This window comes from Vidua chalybeata, chromosome 22 (assembly GCF_026979565.1).
Source record: "Vidua chalybeata isolate OUT-0048 chromosome 22, bVidCha1 merged haplotype, whole genome shotgun sequence".
Classification (NCBI taxonomy): Eukaryota; Metazoa; Chordata; class Aves; order Passeriformes; family Viduidae; genus Vidua; species Vidua chalybeata.
In genome coordinates, this window is record NC_071551.1 from 6,111,675 (window position 1) to 6,135,476 (window position 23,802).

At 43.0% G+C, this 23,802-nt stretch overlaps 1 protein-coding gene across 1 annotated transcript; it reads left to right on the forward strand.

Moving 5' to 3' along the window:
- The first annotated feature begins 1,114 nt into the window (after positions 1 to 1,114).
- On the forward strand, positions 1,115 to 23,572 carry SSU72 (SSU72 homolog, RNA polymerase II CTD phosphatase). The gene is made up of 5 exons (XM_053962720.1): positions 1,115 to 1,291; positions 7,016 to 7,159; positions 16,857 to 16,996; positions 21,039 to 21,157; positions 22,943 to 23,572. The coding sequence occupies exons 1-5, from the start codon at positions 1,212 to 1,214 to the stop codon at positions 23,042 to 23,044; spliced, it is 585 nt and encodes a 194-aa protein (XP_053818695.1). The 5' UTR covers positions 1,115 to 1,211; the 3' UTR covers positions 23,045 to 23,572.
- The last annotated feature ends 230 nt before the right edge of the window (positions 23,573 to 23,802 follow it).

Sequence of the window (23,802 nt, forward strand, 5' to 3'; positions counted from 1 at the left end):
AACGCTTCCCCTCGGCATTCGGCTGCCATCTAGCGCCAAGCTGAGGGAAACTTGTGCTAAAAAAAACCCCGCTTTTCTGACAAGCGGCGCTTTTTAAATTCCGCAGCCCGCAGAGGCAGCGGGATTCAGGGATTGGCGCTGAATGGCTGCTGGGTGGTGGGAGCGCTGGAGGCCTCATCGCCCTTTACGGGAGGAAATCTTCCTAATGTTCAACCTTGAACCTCCCCTGGTGCAACTGAGGCCGTTCCCTCTCCTCCTGTCCCTGTTCCCCGGAGCAGAGCCCGACCTGGGGCTGTCCCCTCCTGTCAGGAGTTGTGCAGAGCCACAAGGTCCCCCCTGAGCCTCCTTTTCTCCAGGCTCAGCCCCTTTCCCAGCTCCCTCGGCCTCTCCTGGTGTCCAGCCCCGTTCCTTTCCCTGGACGAGGTGAACGAGAAGCTTTACAACCATAAAACATCCTGAGCTGGAAGAGATCCACAAGGATCAGAGTCCAAGCCCTCACCCTGCCCAGACACCCCAAAATCCCACCCTGTGCATCCCTGGGAGCGGTATCCAAACCCTCGTGGAGCTCTTGGGGCTGGGACCATTCCCTGAGGAGTCTGGTCAGTGCCCCAGAGCCCTCTGGGGGAAAAACCTTTCCCAAAATCCAGCCTAAACCTCCCCTGACACAGCTCCAGCCGTTCCCGGGGTCCCGTCGCTGGTCCCCACAGAGATCAGTGCCTGTCCCTCCCCTTCCCCTCACGAAATTGTACATTGCAATGAGGTCTCCCCTCAGCCCCCTCCAGCCCTCACGCTCCTCATAAAGCTTCTCCCCCACTACCCTCCTCTGAGCACCAACACCTTATAAATATTATCATTATCTATACATCTATATCACGCCTATAAAAATATCCATTTTTTTAATATATTATTTATCGCCCAAAACTCGCGGTGAGGCGGCACAACCCTCTCCCTCCACGCTGCGCCCGACGCTTCCCAGAGCTCGCCGGCCACTCACACCCCACTCGCCCTCGCCCAGCACCCTCCGGTCCTTTCTCCCGGCACTCCCCTCACGGCGGCCGCGGCCGCTCCGCCTCCCCCGCGCCGTGCCGCGGTTGGCCGCGGCGGGGCCCTGCTGACACGTCCCGTCCCCGCCCGCCGCGCTGCCGCCGCCATTTTGTGGAGCGGCGGCCGGGAGGGAGGGAGGCGCGGGCAGCCCCAGCGCCGTGCCCGCCATGCCGTCCGCGCCGCTCCGCGTGGCCGTGGTGTGCTCCAGCAACCAGAACCGCAGCATGGAGGCGCACAACATCCTCAGGTAAACGCTGCTGCCCGGTTCACCACCCCCCCCCCCCCCCCCCGCCCCGTGCCGCCGGCGCTCCGCTGTCAGGGAGGCGCGGATGGGGCCGTGCTTTGGGGCCCGCGCCCGGCCCGGCAGGCCCGTGGTTGCGGGACAACACCTTGCCTTCACCCTGCCTTCATCCCGCTCGTACCCGCATTTCACCTCGCTGCCACCCTGTTTGTACGCCCTTTTCACCGCCCATTTACCCGCTTTTTACCCCGTTTTCACCTCGCCTCCTCCGCGCCCCGCTCCAGGCCGCGGTCGGGGTCCCGGCCCTCCCTGACGGAGCTGTGGCCCCAGTGCTGAAAACACGAGCTGGGGACTTGGGTGGAGCAGGGCCTGTGTCTCGGCTGTGGAAACTTAAATGCTCCCTTTTTCCCTGGGTTTTTCCAACCCCCTTTTTTTTTTTTTTTTTTTTTTTTTTTTTTCCCCTTGAGTCCATCTGGAAGGGGCCCACAGGGAAGCCGGAGAGGGACTCTTCGTCAGGAGCTGGAGTGATAGGACAAGGCGTAATGGGTACAAAGTGAAAGAGAGGAAATTTAGGTTAGATGTTAGGAAGAAATTTTTTTTAGCATGGTAAAAAGGGTGGTAAGACGCTGGCACAGGGAGATTGTGGCCGTCCCATCCCTCGAAGTGTCCAAAGCAAGGTTAGACAGAGCTTGGAGCAACCTGGGATGGTGGAAGGTGTTGGGTTTTAAGGTCCCTTCCCACCCATTAACATTCTGTGAAGACTGAGCCACTCTGTGCCCTAAAAGGGAGCCCTTTCCTCTCACAGGAAAACCAGAACATTCGGTTCAGAATGCTAAATGTCTTTGAGATTATGATTGTTAATCTGTTTAGCACTCCCAAACCTCATCTTGGCTGCAGAGGTGAGATGGGAGACTGGGGACAGACGGATGGACAGGAGAGACCTGATCTGCCTGAAATAGTGTCCCTAAATCTTCCCCTTACACGAACATGATAAGGATGGTCGGGTTTATTTTATTAAAGTTACGCAAAGAAACATTCACATCAAATGGCATAATAAGCAAAACAACTGTGCGTAAGCTGCGTGCTACATGTAAATAAAAATAAAAGCTTTGAAAGGAATAAATAATAGAAGCATTTGGTCTGGCAGCCATCTTACTGTGACAGCGTTTCATGCACTTCACGCTCACTCTTGGCATCGGATGTTACCTGTGGCAGTTCTGTGAAAACATGACATTGTTTTTCCTCTAATAATGCTGGAACTGAGTTTTAATTGAAAGCTGAGTGTTAAGGACAAAGCTAAATTTACTTCTGATGTCTGGCCTTTTCCTTCCCCCGTGCTTTTGCAGAAATAAATCACTTCCGGTGTGACCGATGCTCGCCAAACGTGGCAGGGGTGGTTTTTAAAAGTCTGTTCTCCCTTAAGATTTGAATTTAAAAGTAACAAAACAGTATTTAGAAAACGTTTCATTTTATTAACATCGTCTGTAGTTACAGCAGCAGTAGCACAAATGGCAAAGCAGAGATAAATTGCTGATGCTGCTGTAAAGAAGTAACAGCCTTTTTGCCAGCAAACTTGAGGAAAATGCCTGTGTTGGCTCCAAGCCAGCCTGCCTCACCAGTTCAGGGCAGTGTGTTGCAACGCAGTTGGAAAGAACACACGATTAAAAGAGGAAGAAGCTGAGGAATTACGAAATTTTAAGGTATTTTGTTACTGGATGACAAGACTTTAAAAGACACAAATTCTGTGTGCTGTTGGAAAACAAAGTCTGGGGTGCAGCATTCAGCGTGTTTTGTAATTAACCAAGTTTTAAACACTTCGTTCTCATTTTCCAGCAGAAGTCAGGCTGGAGGCCTGTCTGAAGTTTGTTGGTAGAGTAAGAGCCATCACCACAGGGCCGAGGAAGCAAAGGGGAGCAGGAAGAGCCGTGCAGAAAGCCACGGGCCCTCCTCAAAAGCTGTCAGGCTGGCTGTGTGTAACCCCGCCCTAGGTCAGCTCTTACTCACCCTGCGTTATTTTAATGCTTTTGCAGGCTCTGCTGGGGTGGGGTGAGAAGAGAAGCAGAGCAGGCCTGGGTGCTGTGTAGCACAGCAATAACAAAAACATCCTCCTGTTGCAAACACAAACCCACAACACAGCTGCTGGGACAAAAATTAACTCTACCCCAGCCAAAACCAGCTCGTTCTGCAAGTGATTTTATCTTTTATTTTATGTTTTGTCATAGAGCATGCAGACTCAGGCCATGGTTCTCCCTCAGAGGAGGAAGGCAGAAGGGTAAATCTCTTTCAGACAAACTTTTTTATGCAGCAACTTCCACATTTCTGTTTGTTTGGTAGTACCCTGATGGCTTTGGAAGGAAGTTACTGAGTTCAAGTTCTCTGTGTCACTTACTAGCAATAAAAATTTCTAAAATGCTGATACACACTTCTGCCACATAGTCCTTGTTGTAGAAAGCTAACTTTTAGGAAGTTAGGAGTATGAAGATGAGATCTTAGTGGCAGCAGGGAAATTAAAATATTGCAACCCCTGTAGCAAAAACTTAGTTCTCATATTGATGTTAAGAAAACTTAAGTTAGACACGTGCTGTTTTCAGAAGTTGTTATCACAGCTTCTCTCCTGACATCATCTGTCAGCACCAAAATGCAGGGAGGTATTGGCATCTGTATTGCCTAATTTAAGAAATCCTAAATTAATAACCCTGCAAGAAGGAGTTATTTTCACATTTTTATATTAAAGCACACTTTCATTTGACAGCTTAGTAGTGATAATGCAAATTATAAGTTGTTAGTATTCAAAGTGAGTTAACAATGCTTTTGTCCTGCTGTTCAGCAGTGTGGGCTTGTTTTGGGGGATGTTTTTTTATATTGATTGGGTGGCATGAGATGTTTTTTAAGTAGCCTACAAGGGTTGCTGGTTATTTTCCTGCTACCTCTTGTGGAAAGGGACGTGGTAAAATTAGTGATTGGTCCCTGAAATCCTTCACTACTCCGAGAGCAGTGGCACTGGAGGATTTATTGCATTTGCTTTAATATTTAACAATATTTCCTACAGCCATTGGAAAGAGAGGCTGTGCTGTTAGGAACAAACAAGAAACTGAGCAGCAATTTAATAAGAATGTGTGAGATCCCCAGATAAGAGTGAAATAAAAGGTGTGGACAAAAGCTCATGTCTCAAGCTGCACAGATGATTATTATTTCTCCTGCCAGTTCCTGAGTGGTCCCAGTCAGTGCAGTCCAGGTTGGTCTCTGATTTCAGAATTATTTTCGGTGAGCTCTGAGATCCTTTGGAGGGAAGTGCTCAGGGGCACTTGAGTGATCCTTTGTGGTGAGCTTTGGACTGAGAGGTGAGCAGAGAGCTGAAACGAGATTGGGCAGTGGCTCGCTTTGTCCTTAACACATCGGTGGTTTATCTACATCTGCCTTAATAGCATTCATAGAAACAACTCCCTGAAATGTGCTCATTATTAGTCTGTTAAAGTTTAAGCTCCACATTTTCAGAAGATAAGTCTCTTAGTCTGTCTTACTCTTTACTTTTTGTGCCAAAGCTCATTTTTTTTTTTTCCATCTTCTGGGTAGTTTTACCAGGTGAAAACCAAAGCCATTGTTTTGTAGGAATTGTTCATTTTTACAGTTGTGCCACATTTCCACAGACACCTGAGGATTCACTACACTGGATGTGTCCAGCTATTTAATAAAAGCTGAATAATATTTAATAAAAGCTCCTGACTGATGGCTCTCTGCTGGCATTTTTCCATCTCCTGTGCCCCAGTCGTTGTAAGAAATGTGTTGGAATGTTTTTAGAATATTTTGTTGTACCTGGGGCATAAATAGTGTAAAAAATGACACTGCCACTCACCAAGGTACAAAGCATGAAATTCCATGTGAGGAACTCATATTCCAGCTATTAAGGAAGTAATTTTGAATGGATCATGGGCCTTGGAGGCACAAATTTTTGATGTGTTAAATGTCAAAGAGTCAAATTGGCTTTGTATGAAATCATGTGAACTTCAGGGACACCTACAGCAATTAGAGGTGGAGGTTTTAATGTGTGTGATCCAAGCAGATCTGTTCTAAAGAATAATGTTAAAATAAAGGGAATCATAGAAGAAAAGATAAATTGAAACATGAATTTTTTAGCACTGCAATTTCTTCTGTACATATTATGTCTCACTTCACATCCAGTAGAAGCAGCAGAATCAAAACTTGGATCTGCAAGTCTTGCAGGGAAAATAAACGAACAGTGACTCATAACTGCACCAGTTACATGTGATGGAGGGCTGGGAGGGACAAAGAATTGCACTTTATTCCACTTGTATCCATTTTCAGTCATCAGTCCTGCAGAAAGAAGCAAAAAATCCTCATGTATCTTGTCTGTTTACAGAAATAGGCACCTATAAATAGTTGCTGGAGGAAAAAGTGTGGGGAAGCAAGAGAAGAGGAAGAGGGGCTGTGTTCCAGTGGGAGGAGCTGAAGGAAATAAGTGTTGGCAGTTTCAGAGCTGTGTTTGAGGTTGGGGCAGGAGGTGGTCACAGTCTCTGCCCAGCAGCATTTTGGGATCACTTTGGGGACGGCCTTTGAAGGCAAACAAACAATTGGAGTTGGTGTCTTCTGCTGAATTCCCTTGGATGTGCTGACCAAGGAGCCTGGGCCAGCTCTTGCACTGAGTCCCAGTTCTGCTCACTCCCCTCAGAGGAAAGCACTGCAAATCTGGGGTTGTTTCTGGGGGTGTGGGGGCACAGGCACTGGGTGGTTCACTTGCTTTTTGTTTTAACATTGTTCACTCCATTCAGTCTCTGCTAAAATCATTCAAGCTGAAAGTGTGAGTCCTTAAAAAAATAGATTAACTCCTGGTCTTGCTGTTTCAAGTTAGGTTTTCATCACAGCCCAAATGTTGCAGCCTTCTGGGTGATGGCAACAGTACTTTACCATGTAACTTTGTCCATTAGACCACCAGAAAATCTCTTTTTTGTCCCATTGTTCAATAGATTGCTGTATTTTTTAATATTACTGAAGGAGGTGTTGAGGTTTGAGTATTTCAGTTAATCAGCAAGAACATTTTGGCATTACTCCTAAAGACAAGCAGGTTCCTGCCTTTTTTTTTTTTTTTTTTTTTTTTATTGTAACTATTAAACAAGTAGGTGTTCATAAGAATGGAATGAAGTAATCCCTGGTTTAGCCAAGAGTTTTAAAGAGCAGCCAGCAGAACATTTGCCCCACTTGTGTAAAGGTAATTGCACTGTATGGTTTTCAGTGGCAGGCACACAAATGTTTGTCCTGGGCTAATTAAATTACACATTGGGCAACAAAGTGAGAAGAATAATGCAGTTAGGCCAACAGTCTCAGCAGGACACTGAAGTACTGATCAGTCAGTACAGTTGCTTATTTGTATCAAGAGAAAACCATCTTTGAGTGTGTTGTCACAAATACAAAACGTGTTTGTTGCAAATCCAGGATGTCTGAAAGCACAAATGACATTTCCAAATAGCTGTGTACCAGAATTGTAAGAAAACTGCTGTCAAGTAGAGGTGTTTCCCTTGAAATGATGTGTGAATTTAGATTGTAACTGTAAGTAAATACACATTGGGTACTCTAGGCAATTTGGTTGCTCAGCTAGGAATTTTAGCTGCTGGCTAAGAGGTGTTTTTAAGATTCACTCTAATGTTCTTCAGCACTTTAAAAATTCAATTCAATCCAGTCTAACTGTGTTCTCCCCCCTTCCCTTGTGTCTTTCAGCAAACGAGGATTCAGCGTCCGATCCTTTGGCACAGGGACTCACGTGAAACTGCCAGGACCAGCCCCGGACAAGCCAAATGTTTATGACTTCAAAACAACATATGATCAGATGTACAATGATCTGCTTAGGAAAGACAAAGAACTGTATCCCTGTGGCATGGCCTCTTTAAAAAATCCAGTGTGGTTCATCCTTGAAAGGTGTAATTCATTATTTGGCATTAAGAATCTCTAGAGTTGCTTGGCTGGCGAATTTTAAATGATTAAGTTTATAGGAGGTTTTTTTTTTTTTTTAACAGTGGGCCTCTAATGCTCCCTTGTAAATTGTTACCCAGTTCCAATGCACACATTCCAAATGCTCTTTTGTAGTGTGTTACCATGTTTAGCTCTTGAATGAACACATCAATGCCCTCAGATTGTCCATTGCCTCCCCTGCACTGTGGATCCTTCTCAGTGCAAAGACTGTCCTGAGTTTGGATTTGGGAAGAGCGACCACCTCGACTTTAATGTTGTATTTAGCTCAGACAAACTGCCAGGTAAGGCTTACAGAATACTTTCTCTGGGAGAGAGGATGCCTTTCATTAAAGAGCTCACCCTTCTCACTGAGGATTTTGTGATATGTGATTTGCTCTGTGCACCGAGAAAAAATAACCCTGTAGTTTGTTATAAAGAATGGACAGAGGAGAGCCCAATAACATTTAATCCTGGAGAGCAAAGGTGGTCAGGGTTAGGCACACTACTAAAAATGTCCCAGCTGCATTATTTTAAAATACCTGTATTTAAACTTGTTTTTTTTTTAATAAGAAAACCCACAAACAGAACTTGGGGAACTCATTCTAGATGTTTTTTCAACAAAGATACTTTTTTTAAAAAAAAGTTCAAAATGTAGGATGTAGTCTTAATATATCACATGTGATGTGCTGGTTTATTTGATTTTTTTTCTTAATTCTTCTGCCTATAGAGAAAAGGAAAATCTTGCAAACCCATCTTAATGAGGTATGCCATATCCATATCCTGATTAAAAGAACTGCTTAAAAGAAAACTCCTTGAAACTGAGAATGAATTTTAACAAGCACCAATGACTTGAGATTTCCTTTTTTGAATTCTTCACTGCTGCTGTGCTGAATATGGCAGTACTTAAGAAAAAAAAAAAAAAAACCAAAAAACAACAGGAAGCCAACTTGTTCCCCCTCTCAGCATGATTTGGAGTCACCATTGTGGTTCTGCTCCATGCTCTGCTGTGTTCCCCAAATATATTTGCAGTGTAACAGTTAAACCTTTTCTCAAGATAAAGGAGGTTTAAACAAAAGCCACTGCAAGGGAAATAGGGCAACGGCAAAATGCCTCTGTGACTTTGCTTTTTTTGATTCTCAGATAATTTAAGGTTTTCAGACTGAAGACTGGCAGCACAGAAAGCAACTCCATTTCCAGAAGTGGGTTTTGAGGGTAAAGATTTTAACCAAAACCAGACCTGCTCTCATCAGCGAGTTGTGGAATAGGTTTTGTGTCCCAGGGGCTCTCAGTTCTGTTGGGTGAGCATAACTTCAGAGAGGGGATGGGAATTACCTGTGGGGTGGGAGGGGCTGCTCTCCTCATGGGCTTGGAGTGTGGTTGGGCTGGGGGTACAAAGGAGGGGTGCTTCCATATGATTGAGCTGCTTATTCTGTTTCCCAGCCTTGCTTTCATCATCTGTAGCCTGAAATTTTGAGTCTTGCTGCCAACACCCTGCTTGTTCCCATATCCCAGTGAGGAGACACCTGAGGTTTGAGTGCTCTCCTTGCAGGCACTGTGGACACCAGATACTCAGTGACACTGTGGCTGTGAGGGAACATCCTCTGCCCAAATAAACAACCCCCAGGTTCAGAAGGCAGTGGCCTCAAACCAAAATGAGCTGCTGCACTGCTGGACCTCACTCAGAGCAAGGTTAAAGTTGTGTTAGAGAGAAGAGATGCACTGAACCTCTACTGTTCACTTGAGAAGAGGGGGGAACAGCTATTAAAAACCCACTCTGCAGAGATTAAAAGCACCTTCATTGCAGTTAATTAGTGTAATATAGAGCACAGGCTCTCATACCTTGAAGGCATATGTTGAATTTCAGCAGCACAGGAATAGGGGATTAATGGAGCCAGGAATACAGATTTGGTTGAGTAGGTGGTTACAGTAAATCTAAAATGGAAGTACTTCAAAGCCTTCTAAGATGTGGCAGTTAAAACTTAGAGTTAAAATAAGTATCAGCATCTCCCATTGAATTTTTAGAATGTAGCATTTCAATTCTCTGAGCCCCAGTCGAGGACTGCCCCAAAACCATTCAACAGTGTTCTGAAGGTTGCTTTTTAAAGCATCCCTCTGTTATTTCTAGGACAATAGTAGAGAATTCTGCTCCTAATTTGAGGAAGACACAGCCATGGTCTGTAGTTCCCATACACCACCTTGTATTTGCATATGTAACCCACCTTTCCCACATTAGGATTATTTGTCCTTGTCATTACTTACCCCTTACAACTCCGTGAAGGGGTTTGAGGACTTAATTCTAATTCTGTGGTGGTGACCTTAAAGCTGAAACAAAATTAGAGCAAAACTGCTGATGAGCTTTGCCTTCAAGTGAAGGCAGAAACTAGTCAAGGGTGAAACTTGCTAAACAGTTTAAATTTAAACTCAGTTTAAATCTTCATCAGCAGTTGATGTTGTGCCCAGGGATAGGAGCTGTTCAAATGGAAATTTGGCCAGAATTCTGCAGGAATTGCTCCTGGGTTCTTTATCAATGTAACTCCATGGCTGATTTCTTTCCTTTCCTCAACACTGATGTGTCTGTGACCCTCACATTAAAGATGATTTTCACAGATGGGGTATTTTTAATTAGGATTTCTAGGCAGCCTGCACTTACCCTGCAAGCTTGGCCTCCTCCTCTGTTCCTGACATTTTTTACCTCCTCTTTTAATTTGACCTCCCTAACTTCAGATAGGATTCCAGTTTTAGCTCCTTAGCTCTGTGAGGTTATAAAATTGAGGGGAGGGTGGAAAATGTGTCCTGAAGAAGTTCCTAAAGCTGCTTCAGTTAGGAGGAAAATTCCAGAAATGAAGAACTCGGTGCACCTCCCTTGAAGACATTGATTCTTTTCTGTCCAAAAAAAAACCCAAAAGGTAGTGCTAATCTTGGTGATGGGATCTAGCTTTAACCCTGTGAACTCCATATTGAAGTTGGATGCCCATGTGATATTTTATACGTAGCTCAGTCTTGAGGAGTAACTGACCTAAATTCTACTTCAGGTAAGCTCTTCATGCATGTATTTATCTTACATTTTCATCTGGTTTTTCTTCGTGGATTTTGAACTGCTAAGCACTTGTCAGCTTCTCTCCTGAGCTGTCATTCCAGTGTTCAGCAGGAGAGCTGTGTCTCTGGAAGCCACTTTGGAATGTTTCATTTAGATCTGTTGAGGGATTTTTTCCTTTTGTTGAGTTTGGCTATTTTCTTCTTTTTTTTTTATTTTGAAGCCTAACCTTGCAAGGCCTAAAAATAGTTGAAGTCATGGCTTGTGTGTCAGTGGCAAAACTTCTTCCAAAAGCAGAGCAGTTACAAGTCTCATTTTCATTCTTACCATGTCTTACAAAGCACTTCAGTGCTGCTAGAAATAGCGGGGATGAGGATGGAAAGAAAGTGTTTACACTGGATTTAAACAGGCTTCTGAGAGGCACATTTCTGCAAATCAACATGCTTCCAGCCACAGGCTGCATTCCAATCCCTTTTTCTCCGTGAAGGATTGTTAAGACCAAAAGGCTTCACAGGATCTTGGGCCTTTCAAAGGCAGCAAATTTTCAGTACTTCTTCATCTGCCTTCAGATCACAGTGCCTTTAATCTTGGCTTCATTCACATTAAAAACGAAATACATCAAATTATTAAAAATATATGAGCTGGATATATATTATTTAAATACTATTTCCCCTGTTTTTGAGCTGTGGGACATGGTACAAACTACAGACTCTGATCTAATAGCAAATGCTTTTCAACAACATAAAACACCCTCTGCCATCCTGTCTCTTCTGGGTAGTCTGAAAGGTTTATTTCCTTATCCAAGGTGAGCCCCAAACAGATCTGAGGAATTCTGACTGAAGGATCCAGTGTGAGGCTGGTGACTCTTGTAAAATCCATTCAGAGCTGCAGTGATTTCACTCTTTGGCACTTTCATCCCAGTTTGAAGGGGGGGAGTGAAGTGACAGTCGATGCTTCTTGCCTTGAAGTTCCCTGCCATTAACATAAAACTTCTGTGCCAACATTAGGGATGCTTATACTTCTTTTCATTTATTCCAAACCGATTCCCTTTTCATTTCAACTGTAATTCCTTAAACTGGCATTGATTGCAGGCCAGGGATGTTTCCTGCAGACCTCATCCAGCGCGGTGCTTTCTCTGCATCCTCCTGGTGCCAAGTGGTCCTACTGTCTCTTCATTGTATTCTCGGGTTTCCCAAATGTGCTAAATGAAATGGTTTAATCGATTCAGGGTTTGCAATGCTTGTGGTTTGCTCTGTCTGAGGTACCTTCGGCTGTAACTGGAAATTCTGAGCTTCACAGCAGCAGCAGAAGGGTGACAGCAGCAGAAGCCAGTTTGGAAATGGCTGTTGTAGTCCCTGCTTCCCTGGGCAAGGGGATGATTCATCCTTTCCCACAGACCTCTCTCCTCAAAGCACATCCCCCCTCCCAGTCCTGCATTTGCTGCTCATCTCTGGAACCTGGCACTGCTTCCCAGACCTGAGGGAGCAGCCCCGAGTCCCGTTGGAAGGGACCTTAAATGTCATCTCATTCCACCCCTGGCCATGGCAGGAGCACCTGGCACAGACCAGGTTGCTCAGGGCTCCATCCAGCCCTCTCGCTCATCTGCTGCTCCTTGGAGTGACTGCAAAAGTGACATCTCCGTGTCACTCTCTGCCAGGTGATCAAACACTCTGGATTGCAGCAATCCAAACCAAACTCCTCTTGAAGTCCACACTTGGATGAAGTGCACGCTCAGCTGTTTGATGGCATAGACTCAGTGCCACATCCTCGAGTCATCTTGGTACCCTTGTCATTCTGCTGCTCCCTCCAGTACATCTGTGACATTCCTTCTCCGCCTCTTTGCCACTGGACTTGGCCATTACTCCCTCTTTTCCCCTCTGGCAGCTAGATCTGTCAGTTCTCACCCCAAATACAGCTTGAGCTGCTCAGCACTGGTAAATTCTTGTCTGGCACTTGAGCTCAGGGCTAAACTCAAGGTGTTTGCTGCCCTCACTGATGTGAAGACACTTCACCCTCAGCTTTGGGCTCAGCCAGGCTTCGGGAACTGAGCAGGGCTGGCATGTGGTTATTTATATTTGGACCAGCTCCTAGGAGCAGTTGGATTAATCCTTGCAGCTCATGGCTTCCAAATGCTGGGTGCTTGTCTTTCACTAGAAAAAACAAGTTCAGGTTTTTTGCAGGTCATTCATGCAGGCACAAATGTTGTAGAAATGTCATGGAGCCCAGCTTAGTGTCTTCCTGATTGTTTTGGATGGCATATTTTAGAATCCTAAACTGGTTTGGGTTGGAAGGGACCTTAAAGCTCGTCCTGTGCCATGGGCAGGAATACCTTCCCCTGTCCCAGGTTGCTCCAAGCCCCATCCAACCTGGCCTGGAACACTTCCAGGGCAGCCACAGCTTCTCTGGGCAACCTGTGCAGGGCCTCCCCACCCTCACAGAGAGGAATTTTCCCCTAATATCCCATCTTACCTTGCTCTGTTTCCATTTGAATCCAATAGAATGGTTCAGCATTTAGACTTCATCAAGTTAGGGACCAACAAAAGACTTGTGCACAGTCTCTGGTTTGCTCTAAACTGCAGTTTCAATTCCAGAGGACAGGCATTGTATTAGGAATTTTTTCTTAATATCCCATCTCACCCTGCTCTGTTTCCATTTGTATCCAATAGAATGGTTCAGCTTAAGACTTTATCAAGTTAGGGACCAACAGAAGACTTGTGAACAATCTCTGGTTTGTTCTAAACTGCCCAGTTTCTATTCCAAAGGACAGGCATTGTATTAGGAATTTTTTCCTAATATCCCATCTCACCCTGCTCTTTTTCCATTTGAATCCAATAGAATGGTTCAGCTTTGATTGTGCAAAATCTCTAGTTTGTTCCAGACTGCCCAGTTTCCATTCCAAAGGACAGGCATTGTGTTCTCTGGGTGTGGAGTGAAGGCAGTTACTGCAGCCATAACCACTGTGCCTGGAAATTGAAATTTGTGGTGCCTGTGCCCATTTCCAGTCTTTCATTCCCTCTAAAAGGAGCTGGTTCTGAAGGTGGAAGATGCTTGGGCAGCCTCACCCCCCTCACACATTTCATTTAAGGAAATGTCCAGTTCCTAGACAAACTGTAACACAAGGTGTCGTGTTCATAGTGCAGATACTAAAAAATAAATGAGGCTGATGTGGAAAAGAGACCTGCAAATGCCATTCATGCTTTGGTGAGAAGCACTCTGCTCTGCTCCTGGTTTTCCCAAAGAAGAAATGCAGTGTTTGAGGATGGTGTCAGCTGCACCAAAGGGAGTAATCAGCAGATTTATTTGAAGATGTAGAAGCTTTGGGTGCCATCCATTACTTTAAAGATTTAAATTTTTTCCCCTAAAATGAGCGTGTACATTTTAGCAAGTATCATTTGCCCAGTTAGGTTTAATAAATTGGCTTTTATATTTTCAGGAATGGCCTGGGTTGGAAGGGCCCTTAAATGTCATCTCATTCCAGCCCTGTCCATGGCAGGAACACCTGGCACAGACCAGGCTGCTCAGAGCTTCATCCAGCCTGGCCTTGGGCACTTCAAGGGATAGGGATGGGAATTTTAGATCGATATAATTAATTTCTATACCCCAACACTTCCAGCTCAAATCACTTGTGAGCTTCAGCTTCACATGGGAGTTAAAAGGGAATTTACTGAATACTTAGATGAGTAAGATAATTTTATCATACAGGATAGACACTTGACTCTCTTGGCCATCTCTAGGTTGGTGCTCGTGGCTAAAAGTGGTTTTTGGGTCCTGTCAGTGACAAATAATGGAGTATGAAATATAAAATCTGGAGGAGTGAGGGATGTTTGGAGGGACGGTTACCCAGATGTCTGGAGCAGGGACCCATCAGTTGGATGGTAAAAGGCATTTCTGGTGTCCATGACAGGAATTTTAAATTTGTGTCGCAAAAGCAGTGAAAGCTTTAGGGGTTTACCTAAACACTCTTATTTTTAATGAATCTTCATCACCAGTATGGGATTACCTTAGCTAAAAGGAGAGAATGCACAGTCAGTAATAGAAATTCTCCATGAGAATGAGCAACAATGCTGTGCCTGTTGGAAAAACCCAACTTTTGTGCTGCAACGTTTCCTTTTTATATCGAGCCTTTCCACTGCTGAGAAGTCCTGCCTAAATTCCATCACACTGTGGACCTGTTCAGCACAGTTACTCTATTAAAGGTGAAATCCAAATTGGACTCTGGAGAGATGTGGTGGATTTACTCTGCCAAGAGTTAGGTGAAGGGAAACGTAGGCAAGTTCTGGTGTCCTCCTGGGCTTGGTAGGGCTACAAAATGTGACAGCACAGAAAACCAGGGGAATTCTCTCCTGAAAAGAGAGCAGGGATGCACAGGACAGGGAGTGTGGAGTTGAAATCTGTTGGAAGGAAAGCAGAGCCTGACTTAAATGACCCAACACCTGCCAGTGTGGTGGAAACCATTCATAAGTTATTTTATCTGCATTCACCTGAGCTCCCAAAGAGCTGGGTTATTATACCTTGGAATAATAATGTGCAGAGCACACCCCCTTCCTGGCTTTTTCCAGGTGAAAAAGATTCCAGGCTACCAAATAGGAAAGCACCATAAATCTTCACTGCTTCTCTCAGTCTCCTTTTATAGGCAGATGGACCCTTGGAAAAAAAAAAAAAAAATAGCTGTAAGTTGGCAGCAGAGAGCTGGGCTGCAAACAGAAATCTTGTGTGGGTTTGGGAATCTGCGTAATTCTGTCTCCAGGCTCACTCAGGAAAGCGAGGGGACAGATGCCAGCAACATTTTATCCTAGAAAGGGAAAAAAGAGAACCCAAAAAAGTGTGTGGGATGTTGTGGATTTTTTTTTTTCCCCCCCTCTTGAACTGCGTGATGTAGAAATGAGGAGTGCAGAGCCCGGGGAGGGCTCCCCTTCCAACTGAGCAAAGCGACGCAGGCAGATGTTGGCATATTTTGGAAATGGCAGATATTTTGGAAATGGTATTTTGAAAATGCAGTCATTTTCCTGCTCTGCAAATAACCAGAGGTCTGAGATGGCTCCATCCAAGTGGTTTTTTGTTTTTTTTTTTTTTCCCCAAACATGACAAACCCCAGGAGATTTCACAGGGGTGCTGGTGTGCAAGAGCTTTGGGCTGTAAAGGACAATTCCTTAAGAATATAAGGAGAAACCTTTTGATAAAGAAGAGTAAAAAAGGCTTGGGAGTAGAGAAAAGAAATGCAGCAGAAGTGAGGCTAATTGACAAGATTTAATTGTGATAAACATCACTCAGTTCGTGGTGCAAAATTGAAATTACAAGTAGTTGAAGTGCAGTGATGCAGACACACAGAAGAACTGAATCTATTTCCAACATGAAGTAGACTCTTGTAGGTAGAAAGCTGGGTTTAATTTTTTAATACAAATTAAAAATTTGAAGGATTTAAAAGCTTTGGAGGCTGTTTGCTTGAGCAGGAGCACCGTGAGCACACAGGTGCACATCTGGGCAGTAGAATTCCAGCTCCTGCTAAAAGGTAGGCAGGAAATTGTTTGTCCTTTGTTACAAAAATAGCAGGAGTGTTTTCTGAAAAGAAATACCTGTCTGTCACCTTTTCAGCAAGGAAATAAGCCCAGATGACCTCTTACATATTGCTGCAAATTGTTTTATTCTCAGAATTGTTATCTCAAGAAATTACAGGCTGTTATCCTTACTGTTACATTGTAAAAATACCTACTTAGATGGCTAAAAATGCTGCTGTGGTAAAGTCAGGCAGAGATGCATCCCCTTCCAGGCTTTCTCAATCCAAACCTTCCTGGTATTCCCAATTTACCCCCAAAACTTCCCCTTCAGAGGCTGTTTGGTTTTACTCCAGCCAGCAGATCTATGTGACAGTCAAGCCTGGAGCGCTCCCAATGAAAGTGCACATCCCAGAAGGGTGGGAAACATTGGGATTAGAGAACCCTGCCTGAAAAGGGGCTCCAGGATGTAAAATCAGAGCCTCAAGGTTACAGCAGCAGCATAAATATAGCAGCATCACAGATTCCTTTCACACAGTGACGAAGCTCTGACAGGCATAAAGTCAGTGTTTTTCTTTTCCTCCCCATTTATGCATCTCAGGATATTTTTATGGGATGTGCTTCTGTGGTTCCTTTGGCTTCCTTTGGAGTTTCAGTTGCATAAATCCACATTGCCAGGTAGGGCTTTGTGCAGGTGGCACCTGAAACACCTCGGGATGGCCTTTGAAGAGTGAGGAGCAGTGGCTGAAAGGGATGTAGGACTGAACAGAAGAGAACAGAACTGCTCACAGAACAGCACAGGCTGGGGGGGTCGGAGTATTTATGGATATAAAAATAGTTGCCCAAGAAAAGTTCTTCTTCTGAGGGCCTTTTAAAGCTGTGGTGCCACTGACAGGTCTGTGAAAAGCAGCTGCATGATGGGGGTCACACTCACATTGGGAATCTCTTTAGTGGTCACTGATTTTTAGATTTGCAACCAGGATATTTTATTATAAAGATACGTTCATTATTTACCTTGTGCTGGTCATTTACTCAAAACCATGACTTTCCTTCAAGTAAAGATACTTAACTCAAGCTACTTCAGATACACACAGAATGGAATTTTACACATGTTGGACAGAAATAAGAGAATCAAGCCACGACCAGAAAGATTCCAGAACTGCAAAGACGTTTTTGATTTGATCCTAACGTGTGAAGAAAGAGTCTATGATCAAGTAGTAGAAGGTAAGGAGCTTGAACTGGTAAATCAAGTTAACTTTGGGGTTTTTTCCCTCCTCCTTGAAGTCCTCCACAAATCTGGAAACCTTTCTCTCCTCCAGCTACTGGAAAACCAGTGAGGACAAGAGCTTGCAGTTACTGATGTAGATTTATGCACCAGAGAAGTGGTGGCTGAGCACTTGTCCCCAAAAGGTGCTGGCAGCTACTCAGAGTGTGTGTGCACAGCAAGGGCTGGCTTAAGGAAATTTATAGAAACTCCGTGTTTGCTTTGGAAATGCTCATGGATCTCAGAAACTGAACAAATTGGGGATGAGCTGATGGAAAAACAAAGTCTGAGCTGCCTTCCCTGCAGGCTTCCTGTGAGCTCCCAAGCAGTTCATCCCCATTAAACACCTCCTGGGCAGGTGGAGTGAAGCATGCACAGACGACTCTTCGGCTAATTAAAGTTGAAAACAGGTTTTATTTATGACAGCACTGGACACATGCAGAATATTTCCCAAAGGCATGTGTGAAAAAGTCACAAACTGCTGCTCTCTACTTATCCAGAAAGGTTTTACATATTCAGATGTTTTCCAGGACACCTAATACATAATTATTACCTGTCCCCACTTTGTATTATAATTAGCTGGATGTTCATTACAGCTGCCCAGTTGTCCTCTTTAATTGGGTCTGTGGGCTCTGAGATGGGTCAGGGGCTTCTTTGAAGAGGAAGTAAGAGCTCTTCCTCGTGGTGAACTCTTCACCTGTGTCAAGTTGGCAGGGCTTCTTGACCTGCTGGTCACAGTCCAAGCCTCCCCTCATAGTTCCATTATTCTTAGAAGCCACTTGAATTTATGGTTCCTGCTCTTTCACAATACTTCATGTGCTGTAAAATCCATGTTCCTGCTCTTTTACAGTACTTCATGTGCTGTAAAATCCATGTTCCTGCTCTTTCACAGTACTTCATGTGCTGTAAAATCCATGTTCCTGCTCTTTTTCAATACTTCATGTGCTGTAAAATCCATGTTCCTGCTCTTTTACAATACTTCATGTATCCCCCATCACTCCTAACTTTGCTTCAGTTATCCCCCATCTGGTATCAATTGATTTCCTTGTGAATGATCTTTGCTAACTACATTTCTAACTGAACCCCTTAATTCATTGAAGCTCTTAATTAAAGTATGTAGTTTTCACTATCTTAGCTGCATTCCTGGACTCTGAGGAGCTCCTGGAGCGTGGTGAACCCTGCAAATATTCTGCAGCTCTGCCCCAAAAATGAGTCAGAGAGGAGCCAGAAGGATCCCAGCTGGAGATCCAGCTCCACATGAGCACAGCTCAGGGCATGGATGGGAACTCCCTCAGAGCCTCTGTTAATTCCTGGGCTGAGAACTTTGTGTCCCTGGAATTGCTTTGTGTCTCTGGAATTGGTTTTTGTCTCTGGAATTGCTTTGTGTCTCTGGAATTGGTTTTTGTCTCTGGAATTCCTTTGTGTCTCTGGAATTGTTTTGTGTCTCTGGAATTGGTTTTTGTCTCTGGGATTGCTTTGTGTCCCTGGAATACCTTTATGTCTCTGGAATTGTTTTGTGTCCCTGGAATTGTTTTGTGTCCCTGGAATTCCTTTGTGTCCCTGGAATTCCTTTGTGTCCCTGGAATTGTTTTGTGTCCCTGGAATTCCTTTGTGTCCCTGGAATTCCTTTGTGTCCCTGGAATTCCTTTGTGTCCCTGGAATTGCTTTGTGTCTCTGGAATTCCTTTATGTCCCTGGAATTCCTTTATCTCCCTGGAATTGCTTTGTGTCCCTGGAATTGCTTTGTGTCCCTGGAATTGCTTTGTGTCCCTGGAATTCCTTTGTGTCCCTGGAATTGTTTTGTGTCCCTGGAATTCCTTTGTGTCCCTGGAATTCCTTTATCTCCCTGGAATTGCTTTGTGTCTCTGGAATTCCTTTATCTCCCTGGAATTCCTTTGTGTCCCTGGAATTGTTTTGTGTCCCTGGAATTGCTTTGTGTCCCTGGAATTGCTTTGTGTCCCTGGAATTGCTTTGTGTCCCTGGAATTGCTTTGTGTCCCCGGAATTCCTTTGTGTCCCCGGAATTCGTTTGTGTCCCTGGAATTGCTTTGTGTCCCTGGAATTGCTTTGTGTCCCTGGAATTGCTTTGTGTCTCTGGAATTCCTTTATCTCCCTGGAATTCCTTTATCTCCCTGGAATTCCTTTGTGTCCCTGGAATTGTTTTGTGTCCCTGGAATTGTTTTGTGTCCCTGGAATTGCTTTGTGTCCCTGGAATTCCTTTGTGTCTCTGGAATTGCTTTGTGTCCCTGGAATTGTTTTGTGTCTCTGGAATTCCTTTATCTCCCTGGAATTCCTTTATCTCCCTGGAATTCCTTTGTGTCCCTGGAATTGTTTTGTGTCCCTGGAATTGTTTTGTGTCCCTGGAATTGCTTTGTGTCCCTGGAATTGCTTTGTGTCCCTGGGTGCAGTTTGTGGGAGGTTTGAGGAGTTTCCTCCAGGCTGAAACAGCAGCCCAGTGGGTCGGTGTCACCCATAGGGCTGAAAGCTGTCACTTGGCCTCTTGGTGGTGGTGTCACAAGGAAAGGATATTTTCGGGCTTTGCCAGGGTTCTGAATGCTCAGGTGAAGGGTTTGAGAGGTGTTGGTGAGTTCTGCCCTGCTCCTCGAGGGCATCTTCCGCCCGTCTCAGGTGGAAAGCAGCTCTCCCTCTGCTTTTTGGCTGTGAGGAAGGGAAGTGAACAGCACCACTCGCAGATTTTCCAGCTCTCTGCCTTCACAATGCCCTTCTCACTGGGCCCAAAGGGCTCTGGATGTGAAAGGTGATATTTTTAAACGGGTTTCCCAAAATGAAGGTGCAGAGTGGAGGTAGGAGAGAGCAACTTTTCGGTTAAAATCCAGGATAAAATCTTTTAGGATGTGTTAGGGAGGCACAAGAGTAACACCTGAGCACTTGGAGGAAAAATATTTTGGTTTTTCCAGCCTTGTTAGTCAATGGAGCATGATAAAAATAGAATTTTCCAATGCGACTATCAGTGCTGAGCTTGCAGTTCAGAGCTTTTTATAAAAAGGAGCAGTGAAAACATTCCAGGTGAGGAAGCTCAAAATCCTTCTTGACTTTTGAGATTCTTCATCTTTAAAGATTGTCAGAGTGAGAGGAGCGATAACTTCTTTTGGGCAGGGAAAATAAACTGCCATGACCCTTTCACACATCTGAGTTCATATGTTTCCAAAATCTGCTTCTTGCCTTTTGAAATAAAAGGTATTTATATTTATATATATATATATAAAATATTTTATATATATATAAAAAATAAATATATATATAAATATATAATAATTTATATATAAATATATAATATTTTTATATATAAATATATAATATTTTATATATATATTAAAATATATATATAGTCTTTTTGAAATAAAAGTTATTACTAAGACAATAATATATACAGTATAAAATATAATATACATTAAAATATACAATATAATATGCATTAAAATATAAAATATCATATACATTAAAATATAATATACATTAAAATATAAGATCTAATATACATTAAAGTACAATATAAAATATATTTTAAAATATAATACAAAACATATTTAAAATATACAATATATTTTAAAATACATATAAATATATATTTGTAAATTTCAAGTATTTTAATTTTTATACAATAATAATAGAAATTAAATAATAATAAATTATAAAAGATATATTATCTATTGTATATTTATAAATTTCAAGTATTTTAATTTTATGAAATGATAGTGTATGATAAAATTTTAATAAGAATATTTATACAGTATAATTCTATTTATTAAATATGTAATAAAAATATAGGCTATAAAAATAATATAAAATATAGAGTGTAAAAATAATATTAAATATATCATATAAAAGTTCTTACGAAGACAATATGAAACAAATTCTAAAAAACACTTTGGAAAATTTAAATGTGACAACACCTAGGTGCTTTTACAAATGTTCTTACGACTTTGTGTAAAACGCGGCGCCGCTGCACCCAAAGCTTTGCTGCTGTGCTTTGCTCTGAGCAGATCTGAACTCCAGGGAGCAGGAGACGTGTCAGCCCGTGCACGTGATCAACGTGGACATCCAGGACAACCACGAGGAGGCAACGCTGGGCGCCTTCCTCATCTGCGAGCTCTGCCAGTGTGTAAGTAAGGAGCAAACCCCCTCCGCGCTCTGCTCAGGGGCTGCCCTGTGCTTGCTGCTCCACAGAGCCCCAGTAAAATCCAATCCCTGCCAAAGCGCAAAGTTCCGCCTTCTTTTCGGAGCTGTTGGGCAAAGGGGTGAATGGAGCTGAGCCCGTGGTTTGCAGAGTTGAGCTCCCTACAGACACATGTGAGGGTGGCCTTGTGAACCCAAATATCCTTCAAAATTACCTATTGAATGAGCACATCAATGCCCTCGGATTGTCCATTGCCTCCCCTGCACTGTGGACCCTTCTCAGTGCAAAGACTGAACTGAGTTTGGATTTGGGAAGAGCCACACTAAACTAAAAACCAGGATTGAAATGAGCTGTGCTCAGTGTGGTGAGAGCAGAGGAAGGTGCTGGGCTCTTTTACGCTCCAAGGTTGAGGAGTTCAGCATCCCAGGCTGGCTCTGGCTCCAGCCTGGGTGATTTATTCTGCTCCCAAGTCCTTTCCAGATCCAAGAAGCCTAAAGAGGGCTCAAGGAATTGAAATTTCAGCCATCTGTTCCTGGAGCTGTTCTGGAGCCTCTGTTTGTTATCTGGGGAGGAGGGGATGGTGCCTGCTCACCAAAGTCCTCCTGAAATGCCACCAGGGTGGGCTGGGATCTGCAGATCAGCATAAAACAGAATATCTGTGCCTGTGGGAATGCTCAATAAACAGAATATCTGTGCCTTTGGGGATTATCAATAAAACAGAATATCTGTGCCTGTGGGAATGCTCAATAAAACAGAATATCTGTGCCTTTGGGAATTCTCAATAAAACAGAATATCTGTGCCTGTGGGAATTATCAATAGAAACAGAATATCTGTGCCTGTGGGAATTCTCAATAAAACAGAATATCTGTGCCTGTGGGAATGCTCAATAAAACAGAATATCTGTGCCTTTGGGGATTATCAATAAAACAGAATATCTGTGCCTGTGGGGATTATCAATAAAACAGAATATCTGTGCCTTTGGGAATTATCAATAGAAACAGAATATCTGTGCCTGTGGGAATTCTCAATAAAACAGAATATCTGTGCCTTTGTGAATGTGCAATAAAACAGAATATCTGTGCCTTTGGGAATTCTCAATAAAACAGAATATCTGTGCCTTTGTGAATGTGCAATAAAACAGAATATCTGTGCCTTTGGGAATTCTCAATAAAACAGAATATCTGTGCCTTTGGGAATTACCAATAGAAACAGAATATCTGTGCCTTTGGGAATTATCAATAGAAACAGAATATCTGTGCCTGTGGGAATGCTCAGTAAAACAGAATATCTGTGCCTTTGGGAATTATCAATAAAACAGAATATCTGTGCCTTTGGGAATGCTCAATAAAACAGAATATCTGTGCTTGTGGGAATTCTCAGTAAAACATAATATTTGTGCCTTTGGGAATTCTCCATAAAACAGAATATCTGTGCCTTTGGGGATTATCAATAAAACAGAATATCTGTGCCTTTGGGAATGTTCAATAATACAGAATATCTGTGCCTTTGGGAATTCTCCATAAAACAGAATATCTGTGCCTGTGGGAATTATCAATAATACAGAATATCTGTGCCTTTGGGGATTATCAATAAAACAGAATATCTGTTTCTTTGGGAATGCTGGGAATCTCAAGAAATGCCATAAAGCCCTGTTGGGTACAGCCTGCCCACTTAGATTTCCCAGTAAACCAAAAAAATGGGATTATTAGAGTTTTCTAACCATCGAATCCTTGGAGTTTGGTTGCTCAGAGTTTTTTTTTCTCTTCCAGATACAGCACACAGAAGACATGGAAAATGAAATAGATGAGCTGTTACAGGAATTTGAAGAGAAAAGTGGAAGGACTTTTCTTCATACTGTCTGCTTTTATTAAAGCACCTCTGTCTCTTAGGCCTTAATCCAGATGAGGGAAGCATGTGTTTAAAGTTCTGATTATACTGTATTTTCCTGGAGAATTAATATTGATCTTTTGTTTGTTTGTTTGTTTAAAAACTCCTTTTCAGTGTCTTTTTTTTTTTTTTTCAGGTATTCTGTCACAGGTAGGCAGAGATACTGGTTGGGCTTGTACATATAAAAGGATTAAAAGTATACACAAAGGCCACCTATTTAAAAATTCAAATCAAGTTTTTTTTTCTTTAAATCCTACTTTAATTATTACAAGTAGGTTATTAATTATAAAGAGACTGTTTCTTGAATAGAAGTTTATATTGTATTTTTCCAGCTTATGGATTTATTTTATTTCAGTTGTGCTTTTTTTTTTTTTTTTTTTTTTTAATTTTAATGTGACAGAATGGCTGAACTCTGTGAGGATGTGAATGGAACAATGACAAAATTGAGTATCTGTATATTATTAGCTATAAAGTTGGAAGCATCCAATAAAATTGAAAAAAAAAACCTGAAATTTTGTCTGTTTTCAGAACAGAAGCTGAGGAAGTGTGGCTGTTCTTTTTGAGGTGAAATATGGAATATTTGTGTGAAGCTTTAACTGGATTTAGGGAATTTGGGGGCAAACTCCAGCCAACAGAAGTAATTTAAAGTTGTGATTAGGTGGGATCCCAAGAATAATTGTGATTATTATTATCACAATGAATCACAGCAATTAATTGTGATAAAAATTATTATCATACTATA